This window comes from Andrographis paniculata, unplaced genomic scaffold (genome assembly GCF_009805555.1).
Source record: "Andrographis paniculata isolate CXL003 unplaced genomic scaffold, ASM980555v1 Contig98END, whole genome shotgun sequence".
Taxonomy (NCBI): domain Eukaryota; kingdom Viridiplantae; phylum Streptophyta; class Magnoliopsida; order Lamiales; family Acanthaceae; genus Andrographis; species Andrographis paniculata.
Window position 1 is genome coordinate 1,359,666 of NW_026137637.1, and position 24,522 is coordinate 1,384,187.

Consider the following 24,522-nt stretch of genomic DNA (forward strand, 5'->3'; position numbering starts at 1 on the left):
AATAAATTTAGTGGACATATTAAAAAGAAAAATTAGCGTAAATTTGACTGATGAAAAAGTATAAAAATAAAAATCAAGAGTTTGATTCGATATTTACAAGCAATGTCAAATCTATTTTATTTAACATTAAAAATATTCTTATATTTGTATAGTTTACTCCAAAAATATGATTATATTTGTATTATAAGAGACTAATAGATGTATTTTTTTTATTTTCTCTATATTTTGATATAATAATTAATATTTAAATATCAATATAAAAATAAACTACTGTATACTTTGTGGTTGAAAGAAGATAGTATATTTTATGTTTTTGACACATTTATCTGTACTACACCACAAAAAATCATTTCATTTAAAAACTCTCGAATGAACAATATGTTTTTATCATAAATAATGAAGTTATATAGTAAAGCATGATAACTTACATGAGTGAAGAAGAAATAAAACACTAGATCCAGCCATGGAAACCACAAGTTCATCTCATTATTTTTTTTTAAACTTTAACTTCCCTCCAAGCAGGACAAGCCCGACGCTCGCAAAACCCGAGAGCACGGCCGATGTGTAGAACAGCGCAAGCAGAAACCCGCGCAGAGACTGCACCGTGCATTGTCCCGATTATGACAAACTTATTGATCGATGAGGTAAAAGAACAAATGTTGCGCACCTTGGCAATAAGCAGGGCATTGTCGTTTGCATACTCCAACGAGCTCTCCGGTATGCTTTGGATGCCTCGACTCACTTGCCAGGAAAGAATCCTGCATGGGGTCCGGAGTTTGGGTCAAACTAATTGATTGATCATAGTTTGAGAATCAAGAGTTGGATGAGTTGAGTTGTTACCCGAAGATAAATCCTATTACAGCGCCGATGAACGCGTTGTTTGCAGTCAATTCAACCTGAAGCTCGCCAAACTGTAATGTAGAGACAGCGCCGTCATCTAATGATCCGACTGGGGAAATTCTAGGTTCTATTTACGTGTGTTTTCAATTCCGTTTCGGCATTATTCATCAGATTTTCTTTTTCTGAAATGTATTACATAGAAACTTATTTTCTATAACAAACATCGCATCCAATGCCTATTGTAACACAGAGACAGCGTCATCTAATGATCCAACTAGGAATCATAAATTTGATTTACATATGTTTTCAACTTTGTTTCGACACTTTTCATCAAAAACTTCTTTCTGTAAAATATATCACACAGAAATCTATTTTCTATAACAAACATCACATCCAACGCCTATTGTAACATAGAGACAGCGACGTCATGTAATGATCCGACAGGGAAATCCTAAATTCAATTTACGTATGTTTTCAAATCTGTTTCGACACTTTTCATCAAAAACTTCTTTCTGTAAAATATTTCACACGAAAATCTATCTTCTATAACAAACATCACATCCAATGCCTATTGTAACATAGAGACAGCGCCGTCATGTAATGATCCAACTAGGAAATCCTAAATTCAATTTACGTATGTTTTCAAATCTGTTTTGACACTTTTCATCAAAAACTTCTTTCTGTAAAATATATCACACGGAAATCTAGTTTCTATAACAAACATTACATCCAACACCTATTGTAACATAGAGAGAGCGCTGTCATGTAATGATCCAACCAGGAAACTCTAGGTTCTATGTACATATGTTTTCAATTATATTTCGGGTGTAGGCACTATTTATCAAAATTTCTTTCTCTAAAATATATCACATGTAAATCTATTTTCTATAACAAACATCACATCATATACTTATTTCCTATTCCCGGAACTCTCATAAACTCCAAATCATATCTAAACATATTGATGAATGACATACCTTTAGAACTCTACTTTCCTGTTTGGCATCTTCAACAGGAACCTCTCTTTCCGAACTTGTCGATAATAGCTTGCCAGCCTTATTCATCACTATGGCAATCTATACTGATTCGGAACCATCCAACTGTAAGATTGAGGAAACACAGAAAACGCAGTACAAGCACGAACATAAACAGAGAAAGAAGATTAACTGCAAATTAGCCCATGGTGGTTTACAAAATGTTTAGAAATCAATGAAACAGGGAAAAATAAAGTCGCCAAATAAGCTTTTGAGTAAATTCAGAAAGCAATCTTTAAGCTAGAATGACAATGGCTTGCTTCACATAAAAGCTTTCGGATTCAGAAACTAAAGGATCAAAAAAAAAACCTGAATCAAAACAGTAGTATGTACGTAAAAGATGAATTCAATAAGCTACACTTGAACCTGTTGAAGTTCACCCTGACCGTATTGGCCCATTGACTGGAACCTCCTGGAAGCAGATACCAAGCGCTTGCCGAGTGCTAACTAACAATAAGACCAAAATCAGCGACGACTGATACACATTCTTGTTGTGGAAGGTATAAAAGCGTCGATCTGAGTGCATACATGCCTGATTTATTGCTGCTGGTAAGAGAGGTCACTAAAACCGGGAGCTTGCTCATTAAGTTTGCTGAAGTTGATGCGTCTGCAAGCTCCCATGCTCGAGTGATATTTAGTAAAGTCTGTCCGAGCTCTTCGCCACACTACAATACAAAGCCAAGAGACGGTTCAAGAGTTTGGAACTACACGGATGTCATAAATTAACATATAAATTTTTCAACTGAAAACTCCAAATAATATCATATTTACCGCTTAATAAAATTGTTTATTGGTTGAAGTTTTATGTGAAAACTATTACAATATTTGATTTATGACATACTTTATTGATTTGTTTCGCTTGGCTAAAAAATTGACATAGGTATGAAAGACGGAAAGTGATGTTTTTTTCCGCTTGTGCCCGAGCCAGCAGCCAGACATCCACAACTAACAAGTGAGATCCTGAAGCTATCCAAAATTTATCTAAATGTTGATCTCACAATGGTCAAACCATTCAGATACCAGCCATAGCACAGCTTGTGTTGTGTCGATGCCCTCCAGCCAATCTAGCCAAGCCAGGCAAGTGAGGAAGATTTATGTCAAGCAATGTCAGACCAGCCAAGCGAGTAAGTTGGGAGTTAGGGTAGTTCCAACCAACCAACCGCCCAAGTGCCTAACTACCCAGCGGTTGCAACATTTCAACAACTCCAAACTGCTGCTCCATAACCGTTCAACTGAAGATCCAAAAATCCTATAAATAGGATCAGATTTCTTTTATAAAAAACTACTACATTCCCGTGTTCATTTTGCTTTTACTCTGTTCACTTTTTGAGAGTTCCAATTTTGTAAGAGAGTTCTCAGTGGAGGTCAGGGGAGTGGAGATTCTCTTCTATCCTACTGCCCAGTTAGTTGCTTTTACAAATAGATTTACAGCTTTGTTACCGTTTTCATTTTACTGCTTTCATAATGTAGATTTCTTGTTTTCAATAGCTGATAAATGAAATATCATGATGTTCTTCACCTACATTTTCATATTCAATTCCATGTTTATATTTGATTGTTTAGATCGTGAATCTTGACAAGTGAAACTTCTTTAGAAAAATTGATTATCTAAACTTAATTTCGCATCGTATTCATTAACAGATTCTAGGTATCTTATTTCGACCTGCTTAATTATTATCCTGAATTCAATTTTTGATTAAAAAAATGTATCAAAATGATAAAACCACTAATGAGACAGATTTCCGAATAATTAATTGGACATTGGCGTACGCCTATTTGATCTTAGAAATGTATAGTGACCCTAACTTTTCTTGCTTATAATGTTCTAGATCTGGGTGTCATTGAAATATTGTTGTAAATCCCTTAAGGTCAAGTATCAACGAGTCAAGAATCTGATTTAACTGAACAAGTACACTTACATTTCTTCCACCATTTCGTAACATATATATGTTCCGTTGTTCACCCACACCATCCGCTCATTTCATCTAGGAAATTCTAGCCTTCAAGTAACGCATAAATCATTTCATCTTTTCACATCCTTACTGTTCATATATCACCGTTCATCCTTTAAGTATCAATATCAGTCATTGCTTGCTAGCCGTCTCGACTATATATATACCGCTCACCAACCGTCATTACCGCTCCGCTCATCGCCGCTCTCACTGCACCCATTGCTCGCCAGCCATCAGTTCGTTCACAACTACTATCCACTCATTTTATCGTTTTCTTTATATTTCTATTTGCTTACTATTTTATGCCCGCTCCAGCCCCTGAACTTACAATGCTGCCACATCAACATGTTGTGTTGATAGGAAGTGGCTGGAGGACAAAAGATTCAACCCAATCCTTAAGCCGAAGAAGAGGAAGAAGAAAGTAATCCTGTCCAGCCTCCGAAAAAGAAGATGAAAGTTGTGAAGGAGGGGTTGGTGGCCAAGACTCAGAAAGAACTGTTTCCGATGAAGCTTCAGAAGTTGAGCCGGAGGAAATTATTAAACTCTTGGCTGATGAAGGTGAGGAACGGCAAAAGAAAACCAGCAAGGAAAAGGAGGCCCGAAGTAATAAGGGTGGAAGGAAGGGAGAGAATGAGAAGGAGAAGGAGAAGAAGAGTGAGAAAAAGAAGCGGCCGCTGGTAAGAAAAGGGAAAAAAGATCCAAACTGGCGGAAGATCTCGCTCCTGAGCCACCAAGTAAGAAGCCAAGGGAAGTTCAACCTTAACACGGATGGTGCATCGTTTGGGAATCCCGGAGCGGCAGGAGCAGCTGGCATTGTTCGGGACTCAGCTGGTGCGGCACTTGTGGCTTTTAAGACTCCGATCCCGTGTGCGACGAACACTTTGACAGAGTTGACGGTGATTCAGACTAGAATGGAGATAGAGATAGATCGAGGATTAGTGCCATTGTGGATTGAGACGGACTCGATCGCGTGCATTTCTCTGATCATCTCCGAGTCAAACCATTGAACACTTCAGAGATGCCTTCTTCTTTTTCGCCTGCAACTACGGGATATGACTTGGCGGATTTCGCATATATATAGGGAAGGAAACACGTCGTGGATGCTTTGGAAACTATAGTTGTTTCCCTTCCGGTCGAGCAGACACTACTTCCAGTAGATCTTCCTCCGACGTCTAAAGACCTCATTCGGGCGTATGCAGACGGGCTCCCGAGCTTCTGTTTCAGGTTGCAGGCTCCACCCGACTTATTGTTTTTGGATGCTACCTTATATTTTGGTGATTGATACTTAGACTTGATAGGCTTAAAGTTGATTGGTATTGATGCCTTAGGCATGTTGCCTTTGGTTTTGGATACTTAGATTATTTAGGTTTGTCCGTTTACTCTACTTTACTTAGATTATGTAGTTTGTATAAATAGAACTTTGTACGGCTTGATCCCATTTGAGTACGTAGGCAGCCCATTTTGGGTGCAGCCGTGCCAAGGATGAAGGTAATGGTCACCAAGGCTCTTGAGAAGGACAAGGATCATGAGATTCCGTTGTCCCGTCTAGGGAAGGGGATCTCCATTAGAGAGCCCGCTGCTCAGCCCGAGAGATCACCGCCCGCAACCATACTAGTAAGCCACCAAAAGAACCTACGCCATTCCGTCAAATCAGTTCAATCGGCGATAAACCCATTCCCTTTAACCAGCGGGGATAGGTGAACCAGTTGCTGCCGGACCAGAGGAGGAGAGGGAGAAAAAAATTGGGAAGCGCACCTCATCACCACCGCTTCCAAATCGAGGTACTGATCGCTCCCCTTCTCTTGTTGCTTTAAATTCATTACCTGTGCAGAATGAGTATATTCAAACCCAGCCTGAGAAAGTAAAACTAGCTGATCCACGAGCGACTGATGCCGGTTGGAGCCAAACTCAACAGAGGAAAGAGCCAAGCCAAGCCAAGCGATAACCAAAGCTCCCTTCCCCATGAGGCTCAGAAAGAGGACAGTTTCAAAGAGTTTAGATGCACACTTGCCGTAATCTTAAAATGACCATTTCTTTTACTGGTGCTTTGCTACAGATGTCACACTACGCTAAGTTTATCAAAGATATCATCAACAAATGACATATCATTCCTGAAATGGATGTAGCAATTCAGCTGGAGAGTGTTAGAAGCGCAACGTTCACCGAAGATCTCCCAAAGAAATTGAGCAATCTTGGCTTTTTTATTATTGTTTGTACAATAGAAAATTTGAAGCCGATTAGGGCATTGTGTGACTTAGGAGCTAGTATTAATCTCATGCTTTTATCGTTTTTCAATAAATTAGAGTTGTATGAGCTTGAGCCATGTGGTATTGTAATTTAGCTTGCAGATAAATCAATAAGACTCCCGAAGGGATTATTCATGATATAGTGGTGCAAATAAACAAATTTATCTTCCACGCAGATTTTATCATAATGGAAATGAGCGAGGATCGCGACATTCCAATAATTGTGGGAAGACCTTTCCTTACCACCGCTCAAGCTAATATCAATGTAGTTCAAGGCGAAATCACACTGAGCGTTGGTGGAGACAAAGTCAAATTTTCCGTGAAGAAAACCTTAACCCATCCATAGGATAAGAATAACAACTATGTTTTTGAAATTAATGAGTTAAATACTCTTGAGAACCTATTGACGCTGGAATTTATACAATAAATTTTAGATAAAGACTTGTTCAAGCTGTAGCTTTTGGAAAACTCAGACGATCCAATTGGTGAAATTCCAAGCCATAATGAGTCCATTAATCAAACCAAGTGACAACCAGAGAGTGAGTCTACCCTTAAAGAGGACTTGAAGAAGCTGCCCGAACATTTGAAGTATGTGTTCTTGGGGCTAGCCCTCCTTAAGAGAAGAAAGACGACATTTGCATAGAAAATCTCAAACGTTAAAGGCATCAGTCCAGCGGTGTGCATGCACTATATCATTCTGGATGCCGACGCCAAGCCATGCAGACCGCCTCAGCGATGCCCTAATAAAAATATGCAATAAGTGGTAAAGAAATAGGTATTCATGCTTTTTGATGCATGCATTATTTACCCCATAAGCGACAGCCAGTGGCAGGTGGTCCAAGAAAGGAGATTTTGTCAAAGAGACAGACGATTAAGGAGAGGTTTTCATGAGAAGACCACTCACTGGATAGAGGGTCTGCATCGATTATAGGAAATTAAATACCGCCACAAAGAAGGATCATTTTCCGATGCCATTCCTTGATCAATGCTTTGAGAAGTTAGCCTGCCATAAGTACTACTACTTTATTGATGGCTACTCAGGCTACCACAAAATTTCCATCAAGCTAGAGGACTGTGAGAAAACTATTTTTATTTGTCCATATGGTACTTTTACTTACACGAGGATCCCTTTGAACTCTGCAACTTCCCAGCCACCTTCGAGCGATACATGTACCATCTTTTCAGTGATCTCCCTGCATTGAAGTCTTTTATGGATGATTTCTCATTAGACCTTTTCCAGATGTTTGAACAACATAGATGAAGTACGGGTCTGCTGCAGTGAGACCAATCTCGTGTTGAACCGAAAGAAATGTCATCTTATGGTAAATGAATGAATTGTTCTTGGCCATAAGATCTCGCTCGACGGAATTGAGGTGGACAGATAAAAAGTTAGTGTAATTGAGAAGATGACAACGCCCAAACATGAGAAAGTTGTGCGAAGTTTCCTTGGCCATGCTAGTTTATACAAACGGTTTATCAAGGACTTAAGCAAAATCACTCAACCGCTTACCGCGCTGCTGTGCAAGGATGCTAAGTTTGAATGGACGAATCATTGTGAGAAGTCATTCCGAATTCTGAAGGAAAAACTCACCACTTCTCCCATTATTTCAGCACCAGTGTGGAGCGGGTCATTCGAGTTGATGACGAATGCAAGTGATGATGCCGTTGGCACTGTCTTGAGCCAAAATGTGGAGTATAAGCTGAATGTCTTACGTTATGCCAGTAAGACGTAGGACTCCGTTCAAAGGAATTACACTACTATTGAGAAACCGCTGCTAGCCATTGTCTTAGCTTTCGAAAGGTTCAGTACTTGATGAAGAATAAGAAGACAAAGGCCCGCTTGATACGCTGGGTTCTGCTGCTCTAGGAATTTGACATAGAAGTTGAATAAGAAAGTATTCATTGAAGGTTCAAAGGTTTTACTATATGATTGTAAGCTGCACTTATTCACAGTAAAATTGAAATCTCGATGGACTAAGTTGTATGAAGTCAGACAAGTTCTACCAAATGGAGCCATTATAATCACTGATATGGACTCCTCAAGAATAAAAGTTTCATTCCTAGTCAATGGAGCGAGAGTAAAGCCTTATATTGAAGAGCATGTTCTAAAACAAACCGAAATAGATGTAAATTTGATGTAAGTTAAACTGCTCGCTCTAGATCAGAGTGAACCAAACCTCAGAGTTGCCTGATCTTATATCCGCCCACAAAGTTTTATTGTTTTCTAGTATAACACTTTATCGTTTTCCTAGTATAGCTTACAGCTTTCATAGTTAGATTCCCGCTTGCGTAGTTAGGATTATCGTTTTCCTAGTTAGTTTCATTGTTTGCCAGTGATGGTTTTACTGTTTACTTAGAAGAGTGAGTTCCTTAGAATTAGGTAGAAGTCCTGCTACTCAGCGGGTACGTCACCGTTTAACTATAGGATTAGTTTACTGGTTTTCTTATAGATTAGTTATCGCTTTCAATTGAATACATTTATTCGCTTTAATGCATTAGGATTTACTGCTTTATTCTTTTGCTTATGTAGTAGTTAGATTTTTGACTTCCAAGTCTAAGTTTGAACCAAGCCACTTCATTCCCGCTTGTCTCATTCTGATACATGTTGGAGGAGCATCTATCGCTCATCCATTATGATTGTCCCACTCGCTTGACTGGTCACACTTAGAGTCTTTAGAAGTTTGTTTTACCCGCTCGTCCCACCCAAATAACCCATTCGTATGCTTTTACGAATAATAATGTAATATTTTTATTAGACTGTCAGAGTGAGTGGCCAACCCACTCACCGCTTCAAAGCCCACCCACAAGCGCACACCGCTCCACTATAAATATCCCCACTCAGTTATTTTCCAAACTTACCATAGCAGTAACTTTCTCTAGAAGCTTTAGAAAACGCCATTTCTCCGTGTCTCTGAATTAAAAAATAGAAACCCTTTAAGCCAATTTTATGAGAATCTGAGGTAAGATTTAGGTTTCCCAAGGTCTAATTACTACTTTTCTTTCTCGATTCGAACTGATTGCACACTCAATAGCATAGAATCAAATATTTTCATCGTGAAAACTCATTGTTCTTCGAACTTGCGAGAAATTTCTAGAATTTGATTTTCTGTGAATCTAAGTATGTTATCTGTTGGATTTCGATAAAATAAATGTTTATTGCGCTTCCTATGGTTTAATTTTTCAATTTCTATGGCTTATAAATGAGATTCATGATTTTCATCATTTTTCACAACGAAGCTTTACGTGACATTCTTTGCTTCGTTGTGGGAGAAGGGAATAGGGTCAAATATGCTATATGAGGAATATTTCACCCTGTTTTCTGAATTGCTTGTAACTTTGAACTAATATTGCATGTTTGATATACTTCTGTCTGTGCTATGTTTTTGAACTGAACTGTAAAGAAGCGTAAGCTGTTTTTAAGCGGCCAACCAGATATTCTATAAGAAAGTTTAGGATAGTGTGAGGAGGGACTTTGAAGAAGTAGATAGGAGGATTGAAAGTAGGATTTTGTCCACTAACGGAAGGAAAGTTGTTGATATTCGCTTGGGAGGTGAACCGGTTGAATTAGCGCCGCCCAAGGCTTATAATAAGAAGAGGAGGCTGCTTGAAGTGACTGAAAATTGGGCTGAGCTGAGGAAGCTGAAATCAGTTGAATTCCAATATTATATCCCAATGTTCCTGGACGATTACCTGAGATTCAAGTACATAGATGAAACTAATCAGAAGTATCCGGTGGACGACTAGTGACTGAGCTATACCAAACTGAAGGAATTGTGGTGGGGAGAGATTGAGAGAGAATTTATTGAGGTGGATTGAGACAAGAATGAAAGCCTTTAAAACTGAGAAAATCACTAAAAAGGTAGCTCAGGAGGCCCTTGCCTCCGTCGACAAGTTCCACTTGGTCAACAAGAAGGCAACTGGCAACTATGAGCAGACTAAGGCTTGCTTGAGAGCTGAATAAAGGAGAGGGGCCTGTGTTGGTTGATTTTGAACCCAAAGAATCAGTGGATGTCTCCCTAGTGAGGGAAACCTTGAACAAGCAAACAACCCAAAAAATGTTTATGTCCGAGGTAAGTGGGTGGACTGTTCGGAAAAAAAGATAAATTGATTGCTGAATTGGCCATTCCACTATTCAATGAAGGATATGGAGAAGAAGTTGGATGCGGCGAGGACAACGATTCGAAGGAGATGCAGTCATTATATAATACTTTTGCAACTACCCTTGTTTTCGAAAAGAGAAACTTGAAATTGGGTTGGTAGACGAAGATAAGAAAGAATGAGTTAAATGGTCAGTGAGCCGAATCATGATTACATCTAACACATCCGAAATTAAGCCCGAAATCTTAGTGGTGCTGAGCTCGATCTTGGACGAGGAGAAGACTGAAATTTATGAAGGCATCATCATCTGCACGGATATTTGGTCTCACTTAAAAATTGACAGAACACTGGATTATTGAGCCTTGCAGAAGAGCGGGTGAGGATTTGCCTACTCCAGCCCCTGAACTTAGAATGCCGCCACAGCAACCTGCTGTGTTTCATAGAAGTGGCTGGAGGACAAAGGATTCAGCCTAATCCTTAAGCCGAAGAACAGGAAGAAGAAAGCGACTGCATTTTTCCAACCCTAAAAAAAAAGATGAAAGTTGTGGGGGAGGAGTTGGTGGCCAAGACTCAGAAAAAACTGTTTCTGATGAAGCTTCGGAAGCCGAGCCGGAGGAAATTACTGAACTCTTGGCTGATGAAGGTGAGGAATGGAAAAAGAAAACCAGCGAGGAAAATGAGGCCCGAAGTGATAAGGGTGGAAAGAAGGGAGAGAAGGAGAAAAAGAAGAAGAGTGAGAAAAAAAAGGCAGCCGCCGGTAAGAGGAGGGAAAAAAGATCCAAGGTCACCAAAGATCTCGCTCCTGAGCCACCAAGTAAGAAGCCAAAGGTGGTTCAACCTTAACACGGATGGTGCATCGCTTGGAAATCCCGGAGCGGCGGGAGCAGTTGGAATTATTCAGGACTCGGTTGGTGCGGCCCTTGTGGCTTTTCAGACACCGATCCCATGTGCGACGAACACTTTGGCAGAGGACGGCGATTCAGACCGGAGTGGAGATAGCGATTGATCAAGGATTGGTGCCGTTGTGGAACCATTGGACACTTCAGCGATGCCTTCTTTTTCTTTGTCTGATACTACAAGATATGACTTGGCGGATTTCGCATATATATAGGGAAGGGAACGCGTCGTGGATGCTTTGGCAACTATAGTTATTTCCCTTCCAGTCGAGCGGACAATACTTCCGGTAGATCTTCCTCCGACGTCCAGAGGCCTCCTTCGGGCGTATGCAGACGAGCTCCCGAGCTTCTATTTCAGGTAGCAGCCTTCACCCCGATTTATTGCTTTTGGATGATACCTTATATTTTGGTGATTGATACTTAGACTTGATAGGCTTAAAGTTGATTGGTATTGATGTTTTAGGCCTGTTGCCTTTGGTTTTGGATACTTAGACTTGATAGGCTTAAAGTTGATTGGTATTGATGCTTTAGGCCTGTTGCCTTTGGTTTTGGATACTTAGGTTATCCAGGTTTGTCTGTTCACTCTACTTTACTTACACTATGTAGCTTGTATCAATAGAACTACGTGCGGCTTGATCCCGTTCGGGTACGTAGGCAGCCCATTTCGGGTGCAGCCGTACCAGTTGGTGAAGGTAATGGTCACCCAAGCTCTCGAGAAGGACAAGGATCATATTGTCCCGTCCCCATTAGAGAGCCCGCCGCTCATCCCGAGAGATCACCGCCAGCAATCATACTAGCAAGCTAGCCAAAACAAGCTACGCCACTCCGACAAATCAGTCCGATCGGCGATAAACCTGTTCTCTTTAACCAGCGAGGATGGGTGAACCAGCAGCTGCTGCTGGACCAGAGGAGGAGCGGGAGACAAAGATTGGGGAGCGCACCTCATCACCACCGCTTCCAAATCGAGGTACTGATCGATTCCCTTCTCATGTTGCTTTAAATTCATTGCCAGTGCAGAGGATGAGTATATTTAAACCCAGCATGAGGAAGTAAGTCCAGCCGAGCCACGAGCCAAACTCAACAGAAAAAGGAGCCAAGTCAAAGCGATAACCAAAGATCCCTTCCCCATGAGGCTCAGAAAGAAGGACAATTTCAAGGAGTTTGACAAGTTTGTGCACACTTGCCGTAATCTTAAAATGACCACTTCTTTTACTGGTGCTTTGCTACAGATGTCACACTACGCCAAGTTTATCAAAGATATCATCAACAAATGGCATACCGTTTCTAAAATCGATGCAGCAATTCAGCTGGAGAGTGTGTGAAGCGCAATGTTCACCGAAGACCTCCCAAAGAAACTGAGCGATCTTGGCATTTTTATTATTGTTTGTAAAATAGAAAATTTGAAGCCGATTAGGACATTGTGTGACTTAGGAGATATTATTAATCTCATGCCTTTATCGTTTTTCAATAAATTAGGACTGTGTGAGCTTGAGCCATGTCGTATTGTAATTCAGCTTGCAGATAAATCAATAATACTCCCGAAAAGGATTATTTATGATATAGTGGTGCAAATAAACAAATTTATCTTCAACGCATATTTCGTTATAATGGCAATGAGCGAGGGTCGCGACATTCCAATAACTCTGGGAAGACCTTTCCTTGCCACCGCTTAAGCTAATATCAATGTAGCTCAAGGCGAAATCACACTGAGCGTTGGTAGAGACAAAGTCACATTCTCCCTGAAGAAAGCTTTAACTCAGCCATAGGATGAGAATAACAACTATGTTCTTGAAATTAACGAGTTAAATACTCTTGACAACCTATTAACGCTGGAATTTATACAATAAATTTCAGATAAAGACTTGTTCAAGCTGTAGCTTTTGGAATACTCAGACGATCCAAGCCGTGAAATCACAAGCCATAATGAATCCATTGAGCAAGCCAAGGGAGAACCAGATAGTGAGTCCACCCTTGAAAGGAGGACTTGAAGGAGCTAACGGAACATTTGAAGTATGTGTTCTTGGGGCTAGCCCTACTCAGGAGAAGAAAGACGACGCTTGTATAGAAAATCTCACACATTAAAGGCATCAACCCAGCGGTGTGCATGCACTATATCATTCTGGATGCCGACGCCAAGCCATGCAGACCGCCTCATCGATTTTTTATGCATGTATTATCTATCCCATCAGCGGCAGCCAGTGGGTCCCAACCCAGGTGGTCCAAGAAAGGAGGAGCGCACCTCATCACCACCGCTTCCAAATCGAGGTACTGATCGATTCCCTTCTCATGTTGCTTTAAATTCATTGCCAGTGCAGAGGATGAGTATATTTAAACCCAGCATGAGGAAGTAAGTCCAGCCGAGCCACGAGCCAAACTCAACAGAAAAAGGAGCCAAGTCAAAGCGATAACCAAAGATCCCTTCCCCATGAGGCTCAGAAAGAAGGACAATTTCAAGGAGTTTGACAAGTTTGTGCACACTTGCCGTAATCTTAAAATGACATATCATCAACAAATGGCATATCGTTTCTAAAATCGATGCAGCAAGCCAGCCAAAAGAAGCTACACCTCTTCGACAAATTAGTCCGATCGTCGATATACTCATTCTTTTTAAACAGTGGGGATGGGTGAGCTAGCCTTTGCTGGAACATAGGAGGAGTGGGAGACTGTACTAACGGAAAAAACCATTAGTGGAATTAACATGACTGTTGAGAACTTTTAAGGAAAAATCCGCTGAGGTATCCGCTGCCACCGCCATTGAACCTTCCGATGAAACCGCCAGGGTTGAGGCAATAATAACAAAATTGCCCATTTTACAAGTTTTTTCCACGAGCTGCTGAGACAACTACCTTGGGGGCAAGCAAAGAGGAACCAATCATATACAACCCCCAAACGCCTTAGGAAGTGACACCAACGACTACTCTGACTCCGCCATTAACCAAATTTGATCAAACTACAATAATTGAGGAGGATGAAAGGAAAGAGTGGTTAACGAGAGAAAGGCTCGACTGCTTGCAGAGATAGAGAGATTGGAGAGAGAGCAGCAGCACGAGCGGACAAAAAGGAAGAAGATGAAGACATTGGCTTGCTTACTAAAGTGGTAGAAGTCGTTGACCCAACTCCAACTGCGTTTCAGAGGATATTTTCAAATTGTAAAAGCGGAGAGGGAACAAAAAGAGTACGAAGCAGCGCGCCATATGATTTTATTGAAGTAAGCCACCCCTGAACCACTACCCGAGCCAATGGAAGAAGAGCGAGCAAAGCCAGTGGATATCAGTTCATCCGAAACTCAGCAACAGTCACCTGAGACCACTGAGGCTAGCACTTTTGCACTTCGAGCGGCATTCGAATCAATTGAGAAAAGACTGGATGACTTGGATGAGGTGCTGACAAGTCATTTCGTATATAACCAAGTGATGACAAAGAAGCACATTGAGGAATTGATTGGCCACTTGGCAAATAATAATAAAAGGATCACTGCGATGGAGGCTAGCACCACTCAAGTTCAATATACCGCTGCCTCCATTAATGCAAGAGTGACCAAACTAAAAGACCAAGCTGATATAGGGAGAAAGATGCTGGAAAACGTAATGTGTGGACAGAATGATTTAATCCAAAGCAACGCAATGTTGACCAGCCATAATGTCATTTTGATGGAACAACACTTTGCAATGGTTCAATATCAGCAGAAAGTTGATCAGAAGTTGCATGACTCCTAGACGGTTTTGGAAAATTGAGACATGGACTCTTAGATGATTAGTAAGAAGAAGCAAACGATAGTCTTTTACCCAATTATTCATGCTTTTGTGAAAGAACGATGGGCTTGTACAAAAAATTTTGATGATCAATGACACGACATATTTTGGTAATAAGTTAAAAATTTATCAATACTATGTGCCTATTATAATTGCAAGCATGCGTGATTATTTTAACTTTTGTAATACATTGTTGAGTTAGGCTTTTAATATGTTTTAGAATAGAGTTAGATCACTCGCAAGGGCTGAACTTAGTAATTTTTCCTTCACCTTATTCAATAATATGATGTTGAGTTAAGTCAAATAACCGGTGATATGACTTGAAAATGTTAGTGCCCCCTTCGTTTCAATTATCCCATACTCAGTAGGGTAAACGAACTTTTGTCTATCAACTTATTTTATATAAGATAACATTGAAGTAAGAAGTCCTTAAATTTGGTTTGAGAAGCGATGCAAGCGGAGCGGGAAACAGTTACTATTAAAGGGACTGAAAAGGCCTATAGTTGTGATGAAAAAGTATATAAGATCACAAGCAAACACAATATTTGAAACTCTGTGATCCGTCGCGAAATATAATGAGCGATGTAAAAAAAAAAAAAATTGTGCCTTTCGGCTGAAGATCACCTTATAAAAAAGATTCCTTTCCAAGAGAGCAAAGTTATTATAGCTTAAATCGGATTGCAAGTTTGAATGCTTAAAAGATCAATTGCTTATATATTAGATTCACTTTATTCACAACCATGACATTGATCTTATACAATATTTGATTGTCTTGAATGGGTTAACTCTCTATTCGTGTAATTGTGTTTGTTCGAGGACGAACAAATGTTTAGTTTGAGAAGATTTGATAACTCCAAAGAATAGCATATTTACCGCTTGATAAAACTGTGTATTGCTTGAATTATTATGCGAAAACGTCACAATATCTGATTTATGGCATACTTTATCCAAAGTCTGTTTGTTGAGATTATTGATGTTTTTAGCTTTTTTAAGCGATGTTCTGGCTCAGAAATTGACTAAATATGGAAGACAAACGAGGGTGCGCCCCGTTGTGACAAGGGATGCTCTTTTTGCTTGTGCCCGAGCCAACGGCCAAACATCCACCACTAACAAGCGAGATCTTGAAGTTGTGCCGATGCCCTCCAGCCAACCAAGCCAAGCCACGCAAGCGAGGAAGATTTGTGCCACAACAATGTCAGACCAACCAAGCGAGCAAGCTGAGATTTAAGGCAGTTCCGACCGATCAACCGCCCAACTATCTAGCGGCTACAACAGTCTTTCAACTGCTCTCAACTACTGCTCTGAAACTCCTCAACTGCCGATCCAAAAACTCTATAAATAGGGTCAGATTTCTTTTATAAAAAAACTACTACATTCCATTGTTCATTTTTCTTTTACTATGTTCAATTTTCGGGAGCTCCAATCCTTTAAAGGAGTTCTTTTAGTTGGTGGAGGTCGAGGGAGAGGAGATTCTCTCCTCCCCTAACTGCTAAGTCAGTTGCTTTTATAGGTAGATTTACATATTTGTTGTTGCTTTCAATTTATTGCTTCCATAATGTAGATTTCTTGTTTTCAATAGCTCATAAATGAAATATCATGATGTTCTCCGCCTACATTTTCATCCCCAATTCCACGTTTATATTTGATTGTTAAATCGTGAATTTTGATAAGTGAAAATTCTTTAGAAAAATTGATTATCTAAGCCTAATTTCGCGTTGTATTCATTAACAACTTTTAGATGGTTCATGATATTTTAGTACGCGGGAGTCTTGTCGACCTGCTTAATCTATATAAATCCCTAATCTTGCTTAGCATTATCATCGACGGACTAAAACCTATGTTCATTTTTTAAAGTAATGAACTAAATAAATTACTTTCATCTTCGGGTAACTACATTTCAGAACTGGATATAAAAAAAACAAATGTTATATCATTTATCCATCGTTCTACAATTGTGAAGCTTTATCAAGTCAAGCCTTAAGACGAAGAATCTAACCAAGATTATTTTATTTATCTTATTCACATATAAAAAGCCTTTTCGTTTTTTCCTTGTTTTTTTGTGTAAAAGATAACATTGATCAGACATTAATTATTTTCCGTTTACTCTGAATGTAAAATGAAGTGCTAAATACTGACCTCATCTTTCACAGTGCCATTTGAAAGATCAAAAGCAGCATCGTTCAGCTTCAAAATTATCAAATAACCTTAGTCAGACTATCTCTAGGATGAGAATTTGTCCTATAACAAAGTCAAGAAAGAAACCAGCAACCAGGAAAAAGAATAAAGCAAATGAGGGGTAAATAAATAAACAAGACGAAACAAAACTAAATAAATCTTTCCTTCTTGCTAGAACAGAATATGGTCTAAAAATGCTCAATGTGCAGCCAATCATTTTTACACTCATTAGGCGAGCTTGCTCCCTAATGAAAAATTAACAATAATATCTGTGAAGAACTTTGGGAACCATTTCAGCATACATCATTGTTACAAATTTCTTTATATATGCATACACGCACACAATGCTAGAATCCACTTTTTTTCTTTTTTTTTTTCCGACCATATATTTATGAAACTTTGTACAAAAATTGCTTGGAAAGGCCAGTCATTGAAGCACAGCATATAGACGACAAGAAAAACTATGCCCCAAAATTAAACAAGCCACAGAAACTAACAAAGAAAGGCACTTTCTTGTCCATGATACCATGAAAAATAGCAAGTCTGGTCGCAAAAAAACATTTCGTTGCAATTTTAATCCTCAAGAATACATTTCTAAATTACAACCATATTGTTGAACAAGAATATCAATTTAAGGTCAAATTAATGCAATTTTAATCTCGCAAGACTTTTGCTGTTAAAACTGAAGAAATTTTCAAGCAGTGTTGGATCATGTCACCATAGTTGCCTGTGGAACTAGAATTAACACACCATGTTAGTTGATTGTATAGATTATGAGCTGCAGAGTTTTTTTTTTTTTTTTTCATTTTTTTTTAAACTTACAACAAGTTGACTCTCATTCAAATTTAACTAAGTAAATAGGGGAAACCGAAAATCCAACCAGGTTCCAGTAATATTTCAAATTAAAAATTTTAGGTCCCGTTACAAATTTTAATAATATTGGTCCCATTGATACTAAAAATAACATTTTTTGGTCATATACCTCTACTGACGGGTTTTTGTCAACAAATTATGCATTTAGCTTTGAATTCAGAGCTTGTCTACATATATTTTTCTTCTTCTTAAATTTTTTCTTGTTATTTATTATTGATCATTTCAAATGTGGTTCAGTTCTATAGAATTTATATCTCAAAGTTTAATTAGGAATTTTTCCAAAATCCTATAGCTTAAATCTCACAACATGGACTTCGTGCTTCCAAATTCGATGTCATGTTAGAGAGTTTGATTGTACGTACACACAATCGCCGAATACATCAGCCAATCAGGCTGACAGAGGAATAAGATAAAAAATTATTTATGTTTCATGTCAATATGATCTAAATTCTAATATCATGTCAATGGTATCAAAAAAGTAATAAAATTTGTAAGCAAATAAGACCTTTTTTTCTTCTCTTAACAAACACATTATTGGGGAAAAGCATCTTTCATGTGAAATCAAATAAACTATTTTGCCGTCCCGTAAGAGATGGTCTGGTGGTGTGTGGTGAACTCGTGACCGTAAGGTTCAAACCCTTGACACCTTTAAGTTTACCTGCAACACATGGTTCGTCTAGTCTGACTTGCCTTGTCAGACCTAGTTTGCATAGCGCATTCGATGAGTAGCGGCTGCGGGTTTCCACGTTATAAAAAAAAAATAATGTCACCATAAGTTTCTATTTGATTTCACCCAATAGTACATACAATGTTGAGGAATTTTGGAGTACAATGATAGAGAATCAAAACGAATAAACTAGACAGTTGATTGGATTGTGTAATAAACATTTTCTAATAAGTTATAATTCGATCCTATTCTGAGTTAACACAAATATTACTCCATGATCATCCAATGATTCACTCAAATAATTCTAAGCTCTTTTATCCCCTTCTTGCTCATGTTTCCGAGACGAGAATGGCCACGGAAACGATTCTGTCTCTTATAATGTTAAACATATAAAAAGTGTCATCTTTTCTCCCTTGAGCCACCACCACTTAGTTTAAAAAACTGTCGAGCAACCTGCCTCATCCAATTGTCCCACGGAAATCAGATTCCGTTTCAGACCCAGGACATGCCTCACGTTATTCAGTCTCCACTCCCTTCCATTCGGTGTTCTGATTTGAACCATCCGCTTACCTACAATTTTTAGTGGCTCGTCATCTGCAATATAGACAACACTAAAATTACCTGTGGTGTAGGATTTCATGATTCCCGAATCACTGTATGAGTGGAATGATGCTCCTGAGTCCAAGATCAATGACTTCATTGGACTGCCGACGCTCTGAATCAGCGGATTGGATATCTCCCCCGTTGCATTTTCCGAATCCTGATCTCTCTCCAGCGCCTTGCACTATCTTATCAAGTGCCCTTTTTATTGCAATTTCAACGTACCACCTGATTTGCATATATCTTGTCCTTGTTCTTTGGCTTCGACTTTGACTATTCTTGATCTTGACCCTTTCCCTTCGCCTCAAATCTACCCCTATTTTCGGCATTAAGTGCTGATTCAAATCCAAATTCAGTATTCTTACCCAATTTTCTCCAGGTCTCCTCGTTCAAGATTATATCTCTGATTGCATCAAACTTCATCTTCTTCTTTTTCGAAGAAGCCGCACTCAAGGTTGTTACTATCGAATTCTAACTATCCGGCAGAGACGATAGCGGAATCACAGCTTTGATCTCTAAATCAAATTCAAGATTCACTAATCGCAATTGCGCAGGGATCAGGTTGAATTCGTTTAAATGCACAGCAACAAAAGTCCCTTCAATTATCCTCATGTTGAACAGTTTTTGCATCAGGTACATCTTGTTTGCAGCACACGATTGTTCGTACATATCCAACATGATTTTCAAAATTTCCAATGTCGATTATGCATGAACCATGTGAAACGAGACATTCTTCGAAAGGGTTAGTCGAATCACACTCATCATCTTCCTGTCGATTTTCTTGTATTCGACTTCATCCATCTTTTAGGGTTTCTCCTTCGGCGCTGCATCTAGATCTTTACCACACAGATAATCTTTTATCTGTATTTTCCAGAAACCGAAGTTCATTCAATTGAATACCTTTACAGCATGACGATCATCCATCTTGACTTCCACTCAAAAGAATCTTGGGGCTCTGATACCGGTTGTTGCAAAGTTGAAACAACAATTGGCGAAACAGATTTTGGGCATGCAAATAAGTCGAGACCGAGATAGTGGGAGGTTGAATCTCTTGCAAGCAAAATATGTAAAAAAGGTCTTGATGAGGTTCAATAGTTGATGCAAAGCCTGTTAGCGCACCTTTAGACTCACCAAAGAATGAGTCGGAACGTCCTGAGATGAAAAGTGTTCTATATGCAGCTGCCATAGGAAGCTTGATGTACGCAATGACTGCTACAAGGCTGGATATAACACATGCAGTGGGAGTAGTGAGCCGATTTATGAGCAATCCTGTAAGGCAACATTAGGATGAAGTAAAGTGGATACTGAGGTATTTACTACAGTGATCTTCAAGAGAAAGGTGCCTTGCTTGGCTGGATTCGTGGATGCCGACTGGGCAAGAAGTGACTAAGAGGAAGAGCGCGTATGGAAATGTGTTTACTTATAGTGGGACAACAATATTATGGACTTCGAAGTTACAAAGGTATTTGCTCTGTCAACAATAGAAGTTGAGTACATTGCAGTGATGGAGGCAAGCAAGGAGATGATTTGGCTACAAAACTTCATGCTTGTGTTGAGCAGAGATCCGAAAAATAGTAGTTTTTATAGCGAAAGTCAGGGCACAATCCACTTGGCAAAAGTATCCTGCATTCCATACAAGAACAAAACATATTGAGTTGAGATTTCACTACGTTCGTGAGCTATTGGAGAGAGGGATTTTGAAATTGAAGAAAATTCAAGGATTGAAAAATCCAGCCGACAAGTTAGACTAATGTGGTGACCTTAGATAAATTGAGGTTGTGTTTAACCTCAATTGGCCTCGATGATAGAAGAATGTGGCTTGGCGCTATCATTGCCGATAAAGTAAAATGTTAAAGTGAGATGCAATCAATCAGTCTTCAAATAGGAGACTATTGGGATATGAAGCCTATATCTTTAGGAATATGATTTAAATATAATTTGGATATTATTGGCGTAGACCTAGACTTCAAATATCCATGTATTCTCATTTTTACATGTCCTCGGTGTATTTTATAGTAAAATTCTTGGCTTAGCAGCACCTCAGACGTAAATCATCTTGATCGAACTCGGTAACCAAATTCTTGTGTTCCTGATTGCATCTTCTTAATTTCCTGAATTTTCCGCAACAACTGTATGTGTGGTGATGTGAGATGAGCTCGCCACTGTCATGAAATGAATCGTGTGCGAGTTGATATAGTATTGTTTATATTATTTTTAATAAAATAAAATACCATAAATATATAAAATAAACAAAAGACACAGATTTACGTGGTTCACCAACGTGTTGGCTTAGACTTTAAATATTTATGTGTTCTCACTTTTACATGTCCTCCGTGTATTTTATAGTAAAATTTTTGCCTTAACAACGCCCAAAATGTAGATCATCTTGATCAAACTCGGTAACCAAATTCTTGTGTTCTTATTTGCATCCTGATTTTTCAGCAACAACTGGATGTGAGGTGACCTCGCCACTGTCATGAAATGAATCGTGTGCGAGTTGATCTAGTATTGTTTATATTATTTTTAATAAAATAAAATACCATAAATATATAAAAGCCAAACTTATGCCAACAACATTGAATGGTAAATGTAGAAACAGAATAACTGATCTACCACCCAACCAGAATAAATGATCTACCACCCAACCAGATGATGAAGAGGGAACATTGGCTGGCTGGCTATTTATATTCCATTCCATTCCATTCAATATAGCTGGTCATGGGAGGTGTAGAGAAACTTTCCAAAAATCCTCAACACCACATTACCAACAATCAATCAAGTACAAATAAACAGACGACATAGATTTACGTGGTTCACCAACAACGTGTTGACTATGTTCACGGTAAAAAACGGAGGACGGTTGTGTTACATATTAAATTACAGATTTTATATCTCTAAATCTATTCAAATAAACTAAGAGAATACATCATTCCAATGCCAACTCCAAAGCCCAATACTGCATATCGTCGGGCTGGGGGACACTCCGCGCTCCCGGACCCAGGCACGGAGCCCTTAACCCCCCTCGCTGACCGGCAGTGAGATCCAGTAAAATCAATGGCAAACTAAATTTAAGGCATATCTAACAATATAAACATTTTCTAATAAGTTATAATTTGATCCTATTCTGAGAACACAAATTTCAATCGAGGATCATCCAAAGATTCAATCAAGAATTCTGACCAGAGGTATCAATTTTTTGAAAAAAAAAATCACAGAAGAAAATTTTAGCACAAAGACCTTAATAGAAGCAGCAGCAGCAGCAAAATTTCCTCTAAAAACGGACTTACATCGAGACGAAGGTCCCGTGGCAGCTGCTGAAAGTAATCATCGGGAAGAACAAAGCAATCCTGCATTCAACAACCGTATAACTACATAAACAACAGCACTGTATTTATGAACGCTTAGCTGTAAAATTCAGGCAAAATGAGAATGAAAAAAAAAAAATAAAAAAAAGAAGCGAGATTAACACATTAGCTCATACAGCTAGCTCCTGGAGAAGAATTTGAAGGTCCGGGCCGAGGGATTGCGGGGAGCCTGATGATGATTCCGTCAGAGCAAACGCCGTAGCAGTAGTAGTAGTAGGCTTAATTGAGGATTTCGATTCTGTTGTTTTGAAGAGCGGAAGAGAGCGAGTGCGGTGAGGAAATCGAGAGGTGGAGGAGAAGTTGGGGAGAGGAAGGAGGAGAGAGGAAGGAGAAGCGGCAGCCATTTTTGTGTCCAGAGAGCGGATGAAGGAAGGATTTTGGCAGTTATCGCATTACTTTTTTTTATTTATATTTATTTAATTCTTTTCGTAGCGTTTTTTCCCACCAATTTGGTGTTGACACGTGGCACATATTTGCAATATTAATTTAAGATCCTAATATTTTGTTTAAAAAAATTATACTCCCTCCGTTTAACATTTTCCATTTCCGATCTCGTTTAATTGGACAATTTACTTAACATAATAAATACACTATGTCATTATTTTTATATTACACAGAGTATTTTCGTCTTTTTTACTATAATCTATTATAATACAAATATTCAAAAATCTACATACAAAAAATAAAACGACAACCTTACACCGGGACAAAGGAAGCATCACTATTTATTTTTTGTCAGTTAAATTTATGCATAATTTATATATAATTAGATCATTTTATTTATTTATTTTAATAAATAATAATTAATTTGTCAATATTTATTTATTTATTTATTTAATTATTTTTTATTAATAATTTAATAAATTTTTAGTAATATTCCAAGTGTACTTTTTTTTATGTGTTGCAACATTCAAATAATTTTATGGAATGACACATATAACACTGAAATAATAATGCATCTTTCGATGCCAAAGCTAAAATATAATAAAAATAAAAGTATATATATTTTTTATGTAAGTCATAAAATATTTTTATCAATATCTACAATTACTTTAAAATATATAATTATAGAAAATTATGCATGTTTATAATAATCATCACGAAGGTTTAACATAAGATGTATAAGAGATTAAATATACAGTAAATTATCAACAATAAATATTTGACAAGCAACAACTACAACAATTCGAAATTCACGGATAACTCGATTTATCAATCAATTTGTCAAGTAACCGCTAAGTCTAGCCAAGTTAACGGCTCACGCAATTGTTAATTAACTTGTCAAAATTGCTAAATCTAGCTAAATCCATGGCTATTACAATTTATCAATCGACTTGTTAATCAATTGCAAAGTCTAATTAAGTCCACAACTTACACAATTTATTAATCGAAATCCACAGTTTGTACGATTTATTAATCGACTTACCAATCAAGGACTAAGTTTTGCCAAATGCATGGGTTATACAATTTATCAATCGACTTGCCAATCAACGGCTAAGTCTAACCAAATGCACGGCTAATACAATTTACAATCGACTTGTCAATCAACAGCCAAGTCTAGCCAAATCCACGGTTTATAAAAATTATCAATCGACTTGCCAATCAACGGTTAATTCCAGTCAAATCCACGGCTTATACAATTTACCAATTAACTTGTTAGTCAATGGCTTAGTCTGGCCAAATACACGGCTAATACAAGTTACAATCAACTTGTCAATCAACGACTAAATCTAGTCAAATCCATGGCTTATATAATTTATCAATCGACTTGTCAATCATCAACTAAATCTAGTCAAATCTACAATAATTATTTGTCCGCCAACATCAATAACCCAATATACAATTTATCATACACAGTATATATCACATGAATCTATTTAGCAATTAATATTATCATATCACAACAAGTTCACCACATATTACAAAAACATAATCATAATGATCCATTTATTTCAAGCGCGCATAATTTAACTCATTACCTTAACCGTAAACTTATCTCGTCTAATGGAAACATGGCACAACCC

At 38.4% G+C, this 24,522-nt stretch overlaps 1 protein-coding gene across 2 annotated transcripts; it reads right to left on the bottom strand.

Moving 5' to 3' along the window:
• Nucleotides 1-370: 370 nt before the first annotated feature.
• On the bottom strand, nucleotides 371-22,889 carry LOC127243818 (uncharacterized). 2 transcript variants are annotated; one of them, XM_051263993.1, is made up of 9 exons: nucleotides 22,615-22,888; nucleotides 22,421-22,480; nucleotides 16,955-17,002; nucleotides 2,407-2,539; nucleotides 2,241-2,317; nucleotides 1,818-1,916; nucleotides 841-911; nucleotides 668-758; nucleotides 371-597 (listed from the first exon to the last, which is right to left on the bottom strand). In XM_051263993.1, the coding sequence occupies exons 1-9, from the start codon at nucleotides 22,840-22,842 to the stop codon at nucleotides 487-489; spliced, it is 918 nt and encodes a 305-aa protein (XP_051119950.1). In that variant the 5' UTR covers nucleotides 22,843-22,888; the 3' UTR covers nucleotides 371-486. The 2 variants fall into 2 exon arrangements, with proteins under 2 accessions (XP_051119950.1, XP_051119951.1); XM_051263994.1 differs by lacking the exon at nucleotides 16,955-17,002 and having other exon boundaries at nucleotides 22,615-22,889.
• Between the last annotated feature and the right edge of the window lie 1,633 nt (nucleotides 22,890-24,522).